The sequence below is a fragment of the Sciurus vulgaris genome (assembly GCF_902686455.1).
Source record: "Sciurus vulgaris genome assembly, chromosome: 3".
Classification (NCBI taxonomy): Eukaryota; Metazoa; Chordata; class Mammalia; order Rodentia; family Sciuridae; genus Sciurus; species Sciurus vulgaris.
Window position 1 is genome coordinate 171,173,412 of NC_136463.1, and position 16,409 is coordinate 171,189,820.

General features: G+C 50.0%; 1 protein-coding gene across 2 annotated transcripts; it reads left to right on the top strand.

Moving 5' to 3' along the window:
* Window positions 1–706: 706 nt before the first annotated feature.
* STK11IP (serine/threonine kinase 11 interacting protein) lies at window positions 707–16,019 on the top strand. Of its 2 annotated transcripts, XM_079133167.1 has the most exons (25): window positions 708–794; window positions 980–1,065; window positions 3,633–3,838; window positions 4,021–4,095; window positions 4,366–4,461; window positions 4,929–5,036; window positions 5,167–5,238; window positions 6,453–6,579; window positions 6,786–6,889; window positions 7,014–7,109; window positions 7,291–7,332; window positions 7,538–7,684; window positions 7,882–7,966; window positions 8,505–8,864; window positions 9,022–9,227; window positions 9,561–9,677; window positions 9,791–9,968; window positions 11,855–12,085; window positions 12,184–12,287; window positions 13,260–13,357; window positions 13,453–13,631; window positions 13,804–13,885; window positions 14,094–14,164; window positions 14,685–14,932; window positions 15,606–16,019. In XM_079133167.1, exons 2-25 carry the CDS (start codon window positions 1,005–1,007, stop codon window positions 15,753–15,755), a joined length of 3,243 nt encoding a protein of 1,080 aa, XP_078989293.1. In that variant the 5' UTR covers window positions 708–794; window positions 980–1,004; the 3' UTR covers window positions 15,756–16,019. The 2 variants fall into 2 exon arrangements, with proteins under 2 accessions (XP_078989294.1, XP_078989293.1); XM_079133168.1 differs by lacking the exons at window positions 14,685–14,932; window positions 15,606–16,019 and having other exon boundaries at window positions 707–794; window positions 14,045–14,166.
* The last annotated feature ends 390 nt before the right edge of the window (window positions 16,020–16,409 follow it).

Here is a 16,409-nt window from a genome sequence, read left to right on the forward strand (position 1 = left end):
CCCTTCCAGAAAACCAGAAATTGTTGACGTTTTTCTTAATCTACTTCAGTAGCTGACGTTAGCATTTGACCAGAAGTCCAGTAAAAGCTACAATGGGAACTCGCAACCAAGAAACTTTTGCAGTCTTGGCGCTGTTGGTTACTAATTGAATGACCTTGGCAACTAACCTGGCCTTCACGAACCTGTTTTCTCATTTTCAAACCCGGGATGATAATTTTTCGGTTCAGGTGTGATGAGACCAAACAGTAAAAACAAAGGGCTAGGTTCACGTGGAGCATTGCCAGCGGCCAATTTGAGAGCCTGATATTGCTTAAGGAGGAAAATAAAAAAAAGTTTAAAGACTAAGAAAAGAGACAGAGACCCCAGAGGTGGCACCTCCGCCAGCCTCAGTTCTTTCACAGTTACCGAAAAACTCCTGGGGTGGACACCCTTTAATTGGAAAACAAGTGTCCGCTCTGAAAACGTTTTTTCCTAATTAACAGAAAAATCCCATTTCTCCGAACTGCTTCCCCTCCCAGTCTGCAAAAGAGTCAAGTTTTCCTCAGTGGCCCGAGTGACGACCGCGAGCCAAGCCGAGCAGGGTGGGAAGGTGATGAGGGGCCCCCTATTCTGGGCCAAACCGCACCTCCCGGCAGAGCCCCCGCTACCCCGTCCCATCCGACACGTTTGCGGGCCTTAGGGCGTGGCTTCCGGTAGTAGAGGCAGCTCTTCCGGTCGTCCTCGACTCACTTCCCTTCCGGGGCGGGACTTCCCGTCCATCACATCTAAGCGCCGGGCTGCAGGACTGGTAGGAGGTCGGTACTCAAGGCTGGGACTAAATGGACCAGGCCTTATGCTCCTCGAAAGGGCGCCCTGGAGGACGCTCTTTCTCGCTCCTCTTTCTTGCTTTACTGTCCACAAGACGCCTTGGTTTGCGTTGACACCCTGGGCTTTTGGCACCACCGCCCACCTGAGGCTCTTCCGCTTCCTCTTTTCCTAGGCTCCGCCTCCCGCGTCCCGTGACCATGACGACCGCTTCGCGGGACTCGGTGGTGTGGAAGCTCGCGGGGCTGCTTCGGGAGTCCGGTGAGTGGACTTCCGGTTGAACTGGGCCTCAGGCGAGGTGGGGTTCTCCCTACCTTCCGGAGACGCTCCCTGAATCATGGAGTTACGACCAACAGGGTTAATTGGTGTTAGGGTTCATTCATGTCTTTTGTCCTACGGGTTTTTTTTAAAACTGTTTGCAGTGCCCTTTGTCTTTGACAGTTTAAATTCTAGCCATCCATAGAGGTCAGACTCCAGTGTGACTTCCTCCACGCATTCTCTCATATCGCAAAGGGAAATGATCCTTACTTGGAATCCTCTGCAGACCAGGGGCAGATCGTAATCACTGTTGTATAGCAAGGCACCAAGTGTGGTACCTTTTAACTCTGAAATTAAAAGCACGAGATTTGGAGTCAAATCCACTTAGATTGAAATCTCAACCGTCTTTCAAACTTGGTCAAATTGTTTTAAATTTTCTGAGCTTCAGTTTTCCTCAGCAGAAATCAGACATAATCACTGTACTTAACTGGAAAGTATAAAACATGTAATACGGTGTATGCACACTTAGTGACTGTACAAAATTGGAAGCTTTTATTGTTATAGTTGCTTTGGAACTTCAGTAGTTGTTTAATACAAGGTTGGCATTAGTTGCGATAGAACAAGCCTTGGCTTTGAGACCAAAAAGAATTAGCAACTCCTACCAGTCATATGATCGCAATCAAGATCCTTAACTTTGTGACTCAGTTTTCTCTTAAGAGGGAGTTAATAGTGCTTCACTTTGGGAGATTCTGATGAGACTTAAATGAGGTAATGCAATCACTGGGCACATGTTACCCAGTTAATATTAGCTGTCCTCTCTCTCACTCTGCACTCCCATTGATGGTATCTGTGGAATCTCTCTTTATAGCAGTGGTATTTTCTGGTTTGTATTAATAACTGTGCACATGTCTCCTTTTCTAGACTGGGAGGCTCTTTGAGTGTGGAAAGAGGCCTTGAACCCTGTCTGTATATATCCTAGTGTTTGGTACATAGAAAATCCTTCATGCAAGTTGTAGGATTTGTTTATGTATTCACCAAAAATGTGCTATGGCTCTAGGGTTAGAAATGATGTGAGTTTGTGACTATTAAGTAGTAGTGGGAGGCAGATCTTTTTGGTGATGGAATAGTTTTGTATCTTGATTGTGGTGGTGGTTGCATGAATCTACACAAACAATGTAGAACTGTGTATTGCACAGCATATTGTAGCAATATTAATTTTTTAAAAGTTTTAAATAACTATTAAAATACATTGTTATATTTGTTTTATTTTATAATTAATTACTGTTGTTAGTCTCTTATGGTGCTTAATTTGTAAATGAAACCTTATAGTTATATATTTGTAAGAAAAAAACCATAGCACATATGTAAAGAGTTTTATACTATCCATGATTTCAGTCATTCACTGAGGGTCTTAGGAAATATTCCTTATGGATAAGGAAGATTGTTGTAATATAGTCTCTCCTTGTATTTGAACTGCTTCCTGATTTTAATTCAGAAAATTTTATAGTGGGAAACAGTTTTCCTTTGATGATAATAATCAGTTGGACTGATTCTCTACCAAGCAATATCAATTTTTGATATTGACATTGTACTATAGATACATAAAATGAAAACATTGGGTGAAGGGTATAGTGTAATGTACAAAGCTGCTCCCCCTGACTCTTTGGTCCAGCCATTTTCCCCGCCTCCCAACCACTTGTCAATCTTGGTTCATCAGTAAGCTTGCAAGTATCCTTCTCAGATATTGGTCCCCTGTTAGCCCTGCGGAATTCAATTGCTTTACTGTAGCTACCCCGCCATCTTTTCTCATCCTTCTGTCTCTCCTCCTCACTTTCTCTATCCTCCTGGCTTTCACACTCTCTCTAGTGCACGCCCTTTCTCATTCTCTTTCTTTTCCTCTCATTTTCTCTCTTACCCTGCAGGGAGACACTCTGTTTGCTTAATAAACTCCCTTATGTGATGTCCCGTGTCCGGCGTGGTTTCCCGGGGATCCCTTACATATAGTATTTCTGTAACATCCTTTGGTTCTATCCTTATTTTCTAGAAAAAGCTTTTTCAAAATTGTCCTTGTGTAGCTTATAACTGTACTTTAAAAATATTTTTAGTAGTAGATGGACCAATATCTTTATTTATTTTTATGTGGTGCTGAGGATCAAATCCAATACCTCACATATGGTAGGCAAGCTCTCTACCATTGAACTACAACCCCAGCCCCATAACTGCCCTATTTTAGATGCAGTGACCAAAAGATGGCAGGGTGACCAAAAGATGCACTCAAGGATAGCAGTCTCATTACAGAGAAGTTTTTACATAGAGCATTAACAATACTATAGCACTCTAAATGTAAGATTATTCCCTGACATTCATTTTAGTATTGTTTGAAAGTTTCTATAAATGCATGTATTACTTTTGCAATTAGAATAAGAGCTCAAGATAAAACATGCATTTGACTTATGTAAAATTGAGTAATTGCAGCATGGAAAGTTCAGCAGTATTACTTACTCAGAAGACTTGAAAAGGGAAAGACCCTTTCAATATACCCTCCTTCCCATCTGTCCCTCTCCCTGCAGGGGATGTGGTCCTGTCTGGCTGTAGCACACTGAGCCTGCTGACCATCACACTGCAGCAACTGAACCGTGTATTTGAGCTGTACCTGGGACCATGGGGGCCTGGTCAGACAGGCTTTGTGGCTCTGCCCTCCCACCCTGCTGACTCTCCCATCATCCTCCAGCTTCAATTCCTCTTCGATGTGCTGCAGAAAACACTTTCACTCAAGGTTCTGTGGGTGGTGATGGGGCAGGATGTGCAAAGAGCTTGGGGGAATGATAGAGACTGGGGGTGGGATAGTGGTGCAGGGAGTCTGCCGGACCAAAATCCAGATATGGGCGGTTGTGCTGAGAGGGGGATGCCAAGGAAAGGGATGCTGTGCCTCAGTAACCTGTAATGATTTTCTTGTAGCTGGTCCATATCCCTGGTCCTGGCCTCCCAGGGCCCATCAAGATCTTTCCCTTCAAGTCTCTTCGGCAGCTGGAGGTATGGGGGTGTTGGGGGATGTTGTTGCACAAAACCGAATGTGAGGTATTCACTTGGAGGTAGGGATAGAAGTTGGCCTCTTGGAGGAGGGGCAAGCCTGAGTGTGCCACTGCTCTGCAGTAATGTGGTGTCCACTCTCTTCCTTTGCACATTTCCCTGAACTACAGCTGAGCTTTGTCATCTTCTCCCTTCTCCCCATCGTGGGAGATAGGGATGAGATGTTTGTCTTCTGTGCAGTTCTGCCTCCCCCCATTTCCTTCCTTGCCTTAGCTCCGAGGTGTCCCCCTTCACTGCCTGCATGGCCTTCGTGGCATCTACTCCCAGCTGGAGACCCTGATATGCAGCAGGAGCCTCCAGGCACTAGAGGTGAGGAGGGTGAGGGGTGGGCCTGATGCTCTGTCCTGGGGGACACAGAAGGCCCAATCTCTGGGGACTGAGGGGGTAGCTCAGTGATAAAGCACTTGCCTAGCATGCTCAAGGATCTGGGTTACATCCCTGGCACTGCAAAAAACAAAAATAAATAAATAAACAAACAGTAGTTCAGAAAACAAAACCAAGCTCAGATGTTCTCCCTTGCTCCCTCCCCTGTGACTCTACAGCTCTCTGTACCTGTCCATATATTCACAGTCACACCTGCCACACTGTATTAAATTCTAGTGTGTGCCTTCCTATTCACTCCACAGTACAGCCCTTGGGGACAGGGACCTGGGTTTTCTTTGAGTCTCCATGTCCAAATGAAGTCTGGTATTTAAAGAATGAGTGAATAAATGATAGAGGTGTGGTCAAAAGGGTGAGAGTGGACTAATGAGGTGCTTTGCTTGTCCTCTGCCTAGGAGCTCCTCTCGGCCTGTGGCGGTGACCTCTGCTCTGCCCTCCCCTGGCTGGCTTTGCTTTCTGCCGACTTCAGCTACAATGCACTGACTGCCTTGGACAGCTCCCTGGTGAGTTCTTCAGAGGGGAGGTGGCTTTGGGCAAGGACAAGGTTGGGTCTTTAGGGAGGAGGGCTTGCTGGCCAGTGCGGTGACCTTGTATGAAGATCTGTTCTCTGCCTCCTCTTTCCATCCCCCTCAGCGTCTCTTATCAGCTCTGCGCTTCTTGAATTTGAGCCACAATCAAGTCCAGGACTGCAAAGGCTTCCTGATGGTAAGTGTGAGCAGCCAGGTGGCTGGCATGTTTGGGCCTTGAATCACTCTGTTCTCACCATGCTTCTGGACCCACTTGTCCTCTCCTTTCTCTTGCCTTCTGGGTGGAGCCACATCCTCCTGGTAGTGTTTTGGGGTTGGGCTCTAGCATAAGACAAGCTGGAGCTCAAATCACAGTTTCTAATACCTGTGTGGCTTGGCTTAGATTAGTTAGCTTGTTGGTTTGTTCACCGATAAAGTAGAAATTGTAGGAGTACCTGCTTTTGTATGGATGGTTGTGAAGAGTGCCCACTGTTACTTAGTGTAGGCCAGCTCCTGCAGTAGTAGCTTTTGTGATGATGATGGAACCCTTCTGTATCTTTGCATCCCTGTAAAGGATAAATAAAGCTGGGTGTTAAAAGTGGTAAGGAGGGATTGGGGATATAACTCAGTTGGTAGAGTGCTTGCCTAGCATGCACAGGGTCCTGGGTTCAATCCCCAGCACCACCAAAAAAAAAAAGTGGTAAGAAGGGGCCGGGTTTGTGGCTTAGTGGTAGAGCACTTGCCTAGCATGTGTGAGGCCTTGGGTTTGATCCTTAGCACCACATAAAAATAAAATAAAGGTGTGTGTTTACCTACAACTAAAAAACAAAATATTAAAAAAAAAAATAAAAGTGGTAAGGACAGATTTTAACCACACAGTAAACTGTAGCAATAGGGAAGAGGGTTCACTGTGAACTGAATTCCACTTTGATTCATGCAGAGATGCCTGGATGTTTTAAACAAAGAGTAGGGAGGGAAAGAGATGGTCTTACCATTGGGGAAGTGCAAATTTACAAAAAGCAGGAAAGGGGGTATTATCTGCATCAAGCCCATCTGTATTTGCTAATTAACTGGCACTTACCAAAGTTAGGTCCCTGCCTTCCACAGAGGCTGGGAGATGGGCCTTCTTCAAGGGTTGGCTGGAACAAGTGGTACATTTTGTCTTGAGTTTTCCCAGGCAGGACTTTCAGGGGATTGGAGTCACCATCCCTGGTTGCACCCTGGAGCTGTTAGGAACTATGCTGGTGTTTGTTCAGGTCCTTTGATGTGGGGGTGAGGGTCGGTGAATTCATTTGTGCTGAGAATTTGCAGCTTTCATAGGTGGAATGGGAAGACCCTTGCCAAGAAGGCCCAGTGGACCCTGACGAGAGTTTGGTTAAGGTGAGAACCTTTGTCTTTCCTGTCCCCCTGAAGGATTTGTCTGAGCTCCACCATCTGGACATCTCCTATAATCGTTTGCACTTGATACCAAGAATGGGACCTTCAGGGGCTGCTCTGGGGATCTTGATACTTCGAGGCAATGAACTTCAGAGCCTACAAGGTGAGTGGGAAGTGTGGTGGGGCACATGTGGAAGGGAATGGGGGAAGTTCGAGGCGTGAGATAGCCCAGGGACTACCTGCTTCCTGATAGGTAGGGCCGGGGCATTCTGATACACCTTTCTTCTGTACCCTTCCAGCACACACCACCACACCTACTCACACCCACACACACACTCCAACGCTGCTCCTCCCTTGCCTCCACCCTAGGCCTGGAGCAACTGAGAAACCTGCGGCACCTGGATGTGGCATACAACCTGCTGGAAGGACACAGGGAGCTGTCACCACTGTGGCTGTTGGCTGAGCTTCGCAAGGTGAGACCTGGGTGCTTCAAGGGTTAGGGAGCCACCTTTGTGCCTGATCCTCCTATGGAGGTCAGTGCTTTCTTCCCACAGGAAGAGACTCAGGCCTGCCTCATTCTCCTCTCCTGCCCCTCAGCTCTACCTGGAGGGGAACCCTTTGTGGTTCCACCCTGCCCATCGTGTGGCCACTGTCCAGTACTTATCACCCCGGGTTAGGGATGCTGCTCACAACGTGAGTGATTGCCTTGTGTCCACTCTGCTTCCCCTTTCCTGCCAAATCTTACCCCACCTCTGTGCCCTCCTGCCTTCCTGGGTGAGGGGCTGGAGACCTGGGTCCCTGTTATGTTGTTAATATCTGACCTCCTTGGGGATGGCTCTTCCACAAGCCCTCCTCCTCTTTTGTCTTTATGTAGTTCCTTCTTGATGGTGAAGTCTTGTCACTGAAGGATTTTCAGGTCAGTGAGGTAGGGATGGTGAAATGGAATGCAAGGCTGATGGGTGAAGACGTGAAGGGAGGGTGCTGGCTGGGGTGACAGAAGTGGCTGGTGGCTTCCTCCTTTCAGTGGCTTGAAAGTAGTGTCTGTTTTTTGACCAGGTTGGGTGGGGCAGAAGTACTCCCCTGATTCTGGCCTCTTTCTTCTTCCTGTTGTCATACACCAGACCCCGGCATCTTCAGGGCCTGGCCCCGTGGTCCCACCTCTGCCCTGGTCAGTGGGGAGTACGACTGAAACCTCAGGTGGTCCCGAGCTGAGTGATAGTCTCTCTTCAGGGGGCATCATGGCCCAGGCTCCGCTGCGTAAGGTTAAGGTAAGTGGCACACTTGGCTGCCACTTCGTTCCTAGGGTTGGGTTTTTTTGTGGAGACTCTGGGGTCTTGATAGACTGGCAGTAGTAGGGCCTTATCCTTGCTAGTAGTTTTGTGGTTTTGGTAGGGTGGGTGGGTGGCATGTATGGCAGGGCTGGAGGCTTGGCTTATGTAGATCTCTGTCCCTCTGCCCAACCTAGAACCGAGTCCGTGTGAGGCGGGCAAGTATCTCAGAGCCCAGTGATACAGACCCAGAGCCCCGAACTCTGGATCCCTCTCCTGCTGGTAAGTCAGCTTCACCCACTGACCATCTCCTGCCCTATTCCAGCTCTCTCTAATCTTAATGTTATATGAAGGTCTGGTAGGAGACATTTGATTTTCTGGTGGTATAAAGCACTGCAAAGGGTTTTTTAGTCTGTCTTCTAATCTTTAAGAAAAAAAGAAGGAACTGCTTCTGGGCAGCATTTTCCAAAGCTTTTTCAATAAGCATTAACTTTGGGGGGCATCAAAAGGCCATAATAAAAGGATCTTGTGGTCAGATAAGTTTAGGAAGTGCTAGGTTAAACAAAAAATAGGTTTCTTTCCTGTGGGCCATCTCCAGGTCTGACATATGCTTCTGTTTTGTGACTCTTGAGAAGTAGCAGACAATGTACAGACAATTGTGTGACCAAAGTGTTCCATAGGACATACTTGGGGACATGCTGCTGGGAGGAAGCCTATAGTCCCCCCCGCACTGCTTTACATTGAGGAGTAACCATCGAAAGAAGCTGGGGTCTTTGGAGTAGGGGTCTGTTCAGCACTGCCTCTTCCCCGCTTCCCCCAGGGTGGTTTGTACAACAGCATCGGGAACTTGAGCTCCTGAACAGTTTCCGGGAGCGGTTTGGTTGTGACTGGCTGCAGTATAGGAACCACCTGGAGACTTCTGGGAGCCCCCATCTGGCTACCTCCAAGACTCCTGACCTTAGCACCCCTCCGCTGGATGCTCTGGGTCTGGAGAGTCTACCTGGTCCTCTGGCCCCAGAGAAGGATACCAGAGATCCTGAGGAATCACCACAGAAAATGTCTGAAGAGGGTAGAGTGGAGCTGAAGCCTCTGGAAGAAGAGAGGGAGGAACAGGAAAAAGAAGAGGGAGCAAAGGAGAGACAGGAGGAAGAAGAGGAACAGGAATGGAAGGAAGTGGAAGGTGAGCACCTTGTGACTATGGGGAAGGCTGGGGCCAAGCAGTGTTGGAATGTCCAGGAGATTCCAGAAAGACCAGGTTGATGAAGGGTCATCCATGGGAGGCAAAGACTCTGGGTTCATTTCCCTACTCCAGGGCTTTTCTCTTGGTCTCTCTGCAGCGGAGCTCTGTCGCCCCATGTTGGTGTGCCCCTTGCAAGGGCCCGAAGGTGTGCGTGGCAGGGAGTGCTTTCTCCGGGTCACTTCCACTCACTTGTTTGAGGTGGAACTCCAAGCAGCTCGAACCCTGGAGCAGCTGGAGCTGCAGAGTCTGGTGGTGGCTGAGCTAGAGCCGGAGATGAGAACCCAGAGCGAACCGGTGCCTGAGGTGAGTGGTGGGGTGGGGTAGGGTTCTGGAAGAGATGCTGGGCTTTTTCAGGAGTCAGCTGACAACATGGTGGAGTTCTGTGCCAGCACCAGACTAGGTGTTTCCCACCATCTCTCGTGGGCATTTGGAGCCTAGGAGAAGTACTTCAGGGGGTCAGAGTACAGTGGCAAGCAGCGTAGGAGTCTGAGCTGAGGAGGGATCTGTGCCATGGCTTGGGTGCGCAAGTCTCTAGCACTTAAATGGGGTCTGCAGTTACTGCTCTCCTCCATATTCAGTGTAACCATAATTCCCCTACCTGCTACTGTTTTCTTCTGCTCTCCCCTTCCCATGCAGGGCTCAGGTCTGCTCCCCAGGGCCCCTGTACTTGTGCTGCGCTTCTCCTACATTTGCCCTGATCGGCAATTACGTCGCTATGTGGTTCTGGAATCTGATGCCCATGCAGCCATCCAGGTGACGGGGCTTAGGAGGTTGGGAAGGAGGTGGGAAGAGCCAGAGGCAGCAGCCCCAGGGTTCTGTTCTGGGTTCCACCTGCTCACAGCTGCCTTCTGCCTGCCTGCTTTTAGGAGCTACTTGCTGTGCTAACCCCTTTCACCACTGTGGCACAGCGGCAGCTTAGGGAGGCCAGGGACCCACTGGGGACCAGATTCCAGTGTCTGCGTTGTGGCTGTGAGTTCAAGCCAGAGGAGCCCAGATTGGGACTGGATGGTGAGGAAGGCTGGAGGCCTTTGTTCCAAAAGACAGGTACCAATCTTGGCCTTGTCCTCCCTGTCCACACATCTTCCCCACTGCAGGGAAGGCAGTTCTGTGTGGGAGAGTATGGAGGAGGAGCCCCAGGGAGGAAGGCCTAGAGGACTGGGGGCCACCCATTCTGCCAGTAGGACAAGTAAAACTGCCTGCCTGCTATGTTTATAAAAAAGAAATCCGAAAAAGATGAAACTGTATCTTGAATTTTTTTCCCTCTCAGTCAGGAAATGCAATCCCTAACCATGCTTAAACATACTCATTAATTTTTAATAACTTGAAGGCTTTTGGGGTGTTTTTGGCTATTCTTTCAGAAATAACATAAAACCCAATGAGCCCTATTGCAGAGTCAGGCTGTAATGTTGCCCTCTGAGCATGGTGGCTTTTGAGTGAGGTGCTTTGGGAATTGGGATAGTTTGTCCTTCCCTGACTGACCATGTAAGCTACTTGATAGAAGATGACCTTGTGGCATCTCTTCATATTCTGTTCTTTTAAACAAGAGGTCTTCCCATTATAGACAAATCAAAAAGCCAAGTCTTTGAAGACAGGAGTATTCTGGATAATAACTGTGTTAAGTGACTTTTTTTTTTCATACCAGAGATTAACTCAAGGGCATTTAGCCACTGAGCCACATCCCCAGCCTTATTTATTTATTTGTTTGTTTAATTTTTGAGACAGGGTCTCACTAAGGGCCTTCCTAAATTGCCAAGGCTAGTTTTGAACTTTTGGTCTTCCTGCCTGAGCCTCCCCAGGTGCTGAAATTATAGGAGTACACTAGTGCACCTGGCAGAAACATGGTTTTTTATTAGTCACTTTTCTCTTCTTGGCAGCAGCTACAGCAGGACCTTAAGTTTTTTTCAGAAAATTGAACCCTACCCTGGTCACCTCCCAGAGCCTGCTCTAGTGATTATAACCCAGTAGCCCCAGGGAACATATGCAGTGGAAATAGCCCCACTCTCTACCGGGCCCTGGCTGTACTCCATAGCCCTGTGGCTTCTGGGGTCCCTCCTGTGGCAGCATTACTAACGAACATTACCATGTGCTGCATGCTCCTTTGATTTGGGCCCCAGTTACTTTATCTGAACAAAGAAGAAAATGACCACCCCTCACCATGGTGCTCTTACAAGATTTAAATGTGACAGTGCCGAGCATAGTGCCTGGCACAAAACTAAGTTCATCATGTGACTGCTGTTGTTACCCAGTGTAAATTATCTGATCTTTTCTTTCCTCATTTACAAATGGGGTGGGGAGAGTTTTGATGGGGCTGCGGTGTGATAATGTGGTGTGGGAGCTAGCACACACCTAGCATCTCCGAGCTGCTCAAGGTTTCTTCTGTCATTGTGGATCCACGTCCTGAATTCTGTACCTGCTTCCACTTAGCTGACCCACCAACCCTGTAATCCTCCTCATACAGATGAGGCTCAGAGAACAGAGATGACTGGCCCGTGATTATAGAGCCATTGCAGTGGAACCTGGACTAGACCCACATCTGGCACCAGAGTTCTCCCTGCCTTTCTCAGTCTTCATTTTGGTTTTTCAGACATTGATGGTAGAGCACTGAAGTACTTGGTCAGCCCACGGCTGTGGGAAGGGACCAGAGCAGGGCCTCATTGAGTTTAACCCAATCTGAGAGGGCCTAGAGGTAGAAGGTGGGGTGTGTTTTGAGGAGATTGTAGGCCATGAGTCAGCTCAGCGCCCACTGGGATGGGGGGTCATCCATCAGCTACTATGCCTGGAGATTGGGTTGGGGTGGTTTGGGAATAGTGCTCACATATGAGGCTGAGATGTGGGTCCTGGGGAGTTCCAAGAGTGGCAGGTGCACTGTGAGTGTGGTGGGGTGTGAAGTGTGGGCAGGCTCATAGGACTTTGTCCATCCCTCTCTCCAGAATCTCCTGCTGTGTGTCCCAGCTGTGGCAGTGACCACGTGGTTCTCCTGACTTTGTCTGAGGAAACCTCCAATAGGGAGCAGAATCATAGACAACAGTCACCAGTTTCCTCTCAGTCTTCTAGTCCTGTCTGTGACCCTCCTGGCCAGAGTGACCACCCCAGCAAGGCTGACAGCATCCCACCTCAGGCACCTGTCTCCCATGGCCACAGCAGCTGGAGCCTCAGTCCGCGTGAGTAAAGGCAAAGCAAGGTGGGGATGGGCTTAGGGGAGGGAAGGGGCAGTAGAGATGGGGCTGGGGCAGGCTGATGGCTCACGGGTTGCCCTCAGCCCCTGAGCGCTGTGGCCTCCGCTCTGTGGACCACCGACTCCGGCTCTTTCTGGACGTGGAGGTGTTCAGCGATGCCCAGGAAGAGTTCCAGTGCTGCCTCAAGGTCTGTGCCACCTGGTACTGCCCGTGCCCCTAACTGACCAGGGTGCCTACTGTCTCTACTGCTCCAAAGGGAGCCTGGCCACGTGCTTGGGAACCACCAGATCTGGCTTCTGATTTCAGTTGTAGCAGTTCCTTGCTGTGTGGCAGTGAACACAGTTGCCCACCTCACAATGGAGATAATGCTTGCTGTCCTACACAGTGTGGTGATGAGAGCTATTGTTTGTCAGCTGCTTAGCATGGCACCTGGCACTAATACATGGGGCCTTGAATCATTACAAATGCACCATGTCATTAGATCCTTCTCTTGACACCTGATGTGTATGGAAACCAAGGATTAGTCTTGTCCTTAGTCTTGGAGTCTGGTATGAGGAACAGACAAGATCATGCAACGTGAAAGTGCTGTAATGGGGTAGGTCCCAGGAGGGCGTCTGATGCAGCCTGAATGGGCCAGGAGGCCTCCCTGGAGGATGATGTCTAAACCAAGTCTTGACGGATAAGCTAGGAGTAGGAAGGAGAAGGACATTACAGGTGGAGGAAATGGCAGACGCATAGAGGTGTGAGAGAGACTGACTGGTGGGCAGAGCTGCTGGGATGGGGCAGCCCATGTGCAGAGTGAGGGGCAGGTGTCTGTAGGTGAGTCTGTTCAGGAGCAGCTGGTGTGTCTGTCAAGAGTTTGGAGTGGATCCAGGGGCCATTAGGAGCCACCCCAGCATTTGAGGAAGGGGAGTGATGTTGATTTTTGTGATTGAGGACAATCTGGCAGAGTATGGAGGGCAGGTCAGGGAGCCAGATGAGGGGCAGGGGACCCAGTTGGGGATCTGAGTGAGGATGGTGCTGCGAGTGGAGAGCTATGGGACTCAAGGTCACCTTAACGCTGTGATCAGTGGTGGGAAGAGCAACTCAGCTTTTGGTCTAATACCTGCTTTCCTGGTTCTCTTATTTTGGTTTCTCATTAACTTCCTCTTCTCCTTAGGTACCAGTAGTATTAGCAGGCCACTCAGGGGAATTTCTGTGTCTTGTGGTTGTGTCTGATCACAGGCTTTACCTGTTGAAGGTGACAGGGGAGATCTGGTGAGTGAGCCAGGTGTGCGGCCAGGGCAGCATTGGGGTCTCCCCGTCATTCTCATTCTGTCCTTATTCTTGGTCACTCTGCACCCCCTCCACAGTGGGCCTCCAGCTAGCTGGCTCCAGCCGACCCTGGCCATTCCCCTGCAGGATCTGAGTGGCATGGAGCTGGGCCTGGCAGGTCAAAGCCTACGGCTGGAGTGGGTGACTGGTGCAGGCAGCTGTGTTCTGCTACCCCGAGATGCCAGGTGTTGCCGGGCCTTCCTGGAAGAGCTCATTGGTGAGAAGGAGGCAGCAAGGGTGGGGCAGGGAGGCCAGATGGGACTCGCCTCTTAAAGAAGTTTCTGAAATCTGGTACAATAGAGAACAGGCGGGTGTTGAGAATTGGAGAGGTTGGGACAGAGGAGAGCAGAGCCTTCTGAGGGTTCTTGTCTCTGGCTGGCTCTTTCTAGGTGTCTTGCAGTCTCTGCCTCCCACCCGGAGGAACTCTGTCATTGCCACAGAGGAGGAGGTAACCCCCCAGCACCGACTCTGGTGAGTAGACAGGAGCATAAATTGGGGGTTGGTGCCAAGCCCTCTCCACAGATCTAGACACGGTCCTATGCAGGGCATGCCTTGAGCCTGTCCCCAGTCTTTGGGTGCACACCTCCCCATAGGCCCTGAGCTCCTCCTGACCCACTTCCTCCCTTGAAGCCCTTCCTACCCTGGCTGACCCTCTTCCTGTGTCTGCCACGGCCCCCAGGCCATTGTTGGGACAAGTCGCTTCCTCAGAGGCTCCCCAGTTCTTCTATCTTCAGGCGTTCCTGGTTGAAGGTGAGGCGTCCATGCCCCAGATATCCCTGGTTTCAATACCCTGTCTCATCCCAGGCCCTGGCCAGCCCCCAGTGTCTCCACGGCACCCCAGTAACAACTCTCATTTTTAGGAATCTGGAATCTCCCTTGTGAATGTACCCCACATAATAGCTGGGTCTTCTCCGTCCCTCTGGGTGGGGCCCTCAGTAACTCAGAGGCCTTTGCTTTGGGGTCCAGTCTCCCCTGTAGTGGGCTGGTTGGCTGGGTCTATTTCCTTCATCCAGAGAGGCCGAATGGGTCCTTGCTTTTGGGCAGGACAGCTGGTGAGGTGGGCTCCTTTTGTCTCGCCTCTCAGAGGTTTCAAAGTAGGGATTCCTGTACTTTGGGAAGGGGAAGGCTTTGGCCCAGGGCACAGGCTCCTTTGTGGCCCACTCCTGAAGAGGTTCACACCTCTTTTGAGTAGTGCTGGAACACAGTCCCCTAGAATCCAGGCCCTCCATAGCTTTCTACTCTGGGCCTCACCCTGCCTCTTTCCCTCTAGGTCCCTATACCTGCCCTGTGTCCCTGTTGCTGACGCTGGACACTCTTTACCTGTTAGATGAGGACCCTGTAGGGTCCCATGCAGAGCCCCCTCTCCCAGCAGCATCTGGCGAAGCCTCTGAAAAGGCCCCTCCCTTGGTGCTGGACCCTTCTGTGCAGATCAGGGAGCAGCAGCCACTCAGCAGCCTAAGCTCAGTGCTGCTCTATCGGTTGGCCCCTGAGGATCTGCAGCTGGTCTTCTATGATGAGGTGTGTGTGTGTGTGTGTGTGTGTGTGTGCGCGCGCGCTCGTGTGCTCCCGTGCACAGGAGGTGGGCAGTGTGGAAATGGGTCTAGGAAGACTGGGAATTGCAGGGAGGATGGAGCTGAGGGATGGGCCAGCATAGTGGAGGGAACACAGAATTAGGGTGTGAGAAATCAGGGGATTCATTGGGTTTGAATAAGAAGCAAGTAGAGAGCATGGCAGCTATAGGCAGTGGGAACATCTGGCCTTGGAGCCCTTTGTTAGCTAGGGAGCCATTAGTGAGGCACTTGGCTGCTGTGATCAGCCCTCTGTTTGACCTTCGTAACTACCAGGTGAGGAGGAGATATTATTTTTGGTCCTATTTTACAGAGGAGAAAACTAAGGCTTGGGGACATTAACCAACTTGCTCAGGTCACAAGTGGTAGAGCCAGGAATCGAACCAACACAATTCCTTGGAATTGACTCCAGAATTTATATTCTCTGTAGCAGGGAAGATTAGATATGAGACAGTGAATGTGAAACCCTCTGGAGGCTTGGACTCTGTCTATAGGGCTCACGGTCAGCATCTTTTATGGGGAATGGGAAGAAATGATGAGCCAAGGAGGTTGGGGTCCTTCCCTGAGGCCTCCCTTGTCCCCACCCTGGTTCATCTCACTTCGCTAACTGCTTGACCTACCAGGTGTCCCGGACGGAGAGTTCCTGGGCACTCCGCGTTGTATGTCGGGAGCAGCTGACAGCTCTGCTGGCCTGGATACGGGAGCCCTGGGAGGAGTTGTTTTCCATTGGACTCCGGACTGTGACCCAGGAAACTCTGGACCTTGACAGATGATTTCCACGCTGACCAAAGCCCTGACCTCAGGAGCTATGCTGCAGAGGTTCCCTCTCTTGGTCTCTGAATCTGGCTTCCAGAATCTGACTGTGGACTTCTCCAGCCTTTGTGGATTGGTCAGTGACCTATGGCTGAAGGGAAGGGCAAGAGAAATGATCTGACCTCTGGGTGACCTGGCCTGAGGGGACAGGCTAAATGGTCAGTGAGAATGGTTCTCACGAACTTTTTCTCAGGTATGAATAAAGTAGTTTCTATTACAAATGTTGTGGAAGGTAGTTGAAGGTGTCGTTCATAAGGCCTACCATTCCCCTGACCTCTTCTTGAATGGGCATCCCTGAACAGATTTCTTTGTACTGAGACCCTGTCTCCAATCCACCTGTGACCCCAGCTTATGGGATCAAGTAGGAGTCCTGGCCCATGGGCACCCAGTCCTCCAGCTGGCAGCAGCCTGTCATGTGACAGTCATGGAATCACTGCCAATGAAATAACTGGACCTCTTAGATCCTCACTCTTGAATTTCATTTGGGAACTAGAAAGGACCGCAGGCCACTGCAGAGGGTGTCTAGGGAAAGGAACTGTGGTGCTGAGTTGCGGCAGGGAGGAGTTGGCATCTGGAGCTTTTTGCTTTTGCCTTCTTGTAGCACTGCCTCACAT